General features: G+C 45.4%; 1 protein-coding gene across 1 annotated transcript in view; it reads right to left on the bottom strand.

The window, feature by feature from the left end:
* sspo (SCO-spondin) overlaps positions 1-2,500 on the bottom strand; it is a 136,379-nt gene that overhangs the window by 81,063 nt on the left and 52,816 nt on the right. The window contains 3 exon segments of the mRNA XM_076291439.1: positions 987-1,228; positions 1,633-1,803; positions 2,263-2,404. Coding sequence (XP_076147554.1) covers positions 987-1,228; positions 1,633-1,803; positions 2,263-2,404 — 555 coding nt within the window.

Genomic DNA, 2,500 nt, shown 5'->3' with positions numbered 1-2,500 from the left:
AGTTCTCAGACACTGTGATGCTTATAATGATAGAAGGTGGTCACTTGCGCTTTAGCCTGGTTGGTGCTCACGGAACAGGACGCAAAAGTCAAATAGGGAGATCCAAAGTCTAACAGGAGCCAAGGAGCAGGACCGGAGCACTCAATGCTTAACGTGATTTTTATTAGTGCAAACTGACTAACGTTTCGACGCCCATGCGTCTTCTTCAGAGTCAAAAAGTCCAAATAAATGCTTATAATGATGTTCAGTTGTGTTTACGGAGAGGTAGAAATAACACTGAACATTAAAGGGGACATAAGTAGACATCTGGAGGTTTAGAACTGTCTGGAATGCGTGACTACGTCGGCAACAGCAGTCTTCCATTCACTTGCACTGAATTCTATACAGTGGCAATGAGGGGCGAAGGGGTATCACAAGAGAGATGGTTCGATGACCGCAGGTTAGCATACTAACTCACACATTGGGGATGATATTGAGACGTCCACCGTCAGCTGGGTTGTTTTCGCGGTTGCTAGACGAGGTCAGCTGGCCGTAGTAGATTCGGCCATCTTCCATGCCCATAGCGGAGGCACACACTGGACACACAAGAGAGATCATGTGACTGTGATGAGAATAATGTCCCATTATACAGAATGTTCCCTTACACCTCATCATTACTTATCACTACATGCAGTTATTCTGTGTGAGAAGAATGCAGAAATCCCACATAGGCCTATATTGACCAGTACAAGCATCTACTGTGTTTTAATCACTGAGTTACATTAGAGAGGCATTTGAACTTGTTTTTATTAAAAAGTCTATGACCATGATTTACTTTATGTAAGGACATTATTTAATACATACCCCTGTGTCCAGGTTCTCCTTGCTGTTACACAGAGAGTAAAAACAGTGTTACAGAAATGTCTGAAACCAGGAAGCTTTTATTGTAAACAATGTTATGATTACTGAGAGTGTCCACTACAGGATGTAAACGAGCAGACACTTACAGTTGTTGTCGGGGAGGGTGTCGTTGTGACCGTAGTGACCGCGGCCACCCCAGGTGTCCTGAGGGGTGCAGGGTTGGGTGTGACGGGTTTGGAGGGGACGCAGCCCTTCTCGTCCGCCCCGTCAGGACACTGCGGCACCCCGTCACAGCGCTGGGCTGCATCAATACAGCCCCCTGGTGGCGGACAGGAGAACTGACCTGTGGCACACCCATGGGGACGAAGGGTGGTGGAGGACTGGGTACCTGTGTTGGAGTAGAACAAACAAACATATACAAATCACACCGGAAGAAAACATGATGATGAATATTTAAAACAGGTACAAAATCATGATTTTTGGTTGATTAAGAAGTGAATATATTATATTATATAGATATTATTATATATATAAGTAATTGCAGGGGATCAGGTACTTTAATTCTCAGGTAAATAATAAACAGCTTTCACTGCTGAGGGAGTGTCTGGGAATTCTGTGTTCTTGATCTATAGAGATTACGGTTATTTGAGGAATTCTATGTTGTTGATCTACAGAGATTACGGTTATTTGAGGAATTCTGTGTTGTTGATCTACAGATATTACGGTTATTTGAGGAATTCTGTGTTGTTGATCTACAGAGATTACGGTTATTTGAGGAATTCCGTCTCTCACCGCAGTGGCGCTCATCCGAGCCGTCCCCACAATCGTTGACTCCGTTGCAAACGACACCGGAGGGTCCGGCCGGAACACAGCGGCCATTCTCACAGCGGAACTCCCTGTCTCGGCACGGCCTAGGAGTGACGGGAGACAGAGAGGGAACAGGGGTGGACAGCCAACTGTATCCTACACAGGGACACAGAGGGGTCAGATAACGTGTTGAAGTCATACTCTACACAGGGACACAGAGGGGTCAGATAACGTGTTGAAGTCATACTCTATCCAGTCAGAGCGAACACAACAACAAAATGTGTTCAGCACTGGTAAGGAAACAGACGCGCTGATGGACACTGTGGAGAGGCTTTATACATTTAGTGACAGAAACTAGATGTAGATGAAAAAACACTATGTTGAGTGAAAGGAAGGAAGGGAGGGAAAGGTTTAAGAAAGTGTGTGTGTGTGTGTGTGTGTGTGTGTGTGTGTGTGTGTGTGTGTGTGTGTGTGTGTGTGTGTGTGTGTGTGTGTGTGTGTGTGTATGTTTATGAATGTGTGTGTGTGTGTGTGTGTGTGTGTGTGTGTGTGTGTGTGTGTGTATGTTTATGAATGTGTGTGTGTGTGTGTGTGTGTGTGTGTGTATATATTTACCTGACTCACAGCCCATCAGTTCCACTCGCAGGTAGATGCCGTTCTGGAAGTCGTGGGGCAGCACACGCACAAACCGTGCCAACACCATCCTGTCCAATTGCGTCTGAGCAACCCCTCGGTCGTCACGGTTACCCAGGAAAACCTGACCACCACACATGGATGGATGGATTAGTGTGTTGTATTGAACATGGAACATGAAATGGTGCTCAAATGTAAAGTCTGCTATATTTTTTGTTTT

This window comes from Alosa pseudoharengus, unplaced genomic scaffold, assembly GCF_046254945.1.
Source record: "Alosa pseudoharengus isolate Yale_2024_CS ecotype anadromous, Long Island Sound unplaced genomic scaffold, YU_APseudo_1.1 YU_APseudo_1.1_scf_18, whole genome shotgun sequence".
NCBI classification, from domain to species: Eukaryota; Metazoa; Chordata; class Actinopteri; order Clupeiformes; family Clupeidae; genus Alosa; species Alosa pseudoharengus.
The sequence above is the reverse complement of the archived record's forward strand: the minus strand, read 5'-3'. Positions and strand labels throughout refer to the sequence as shown.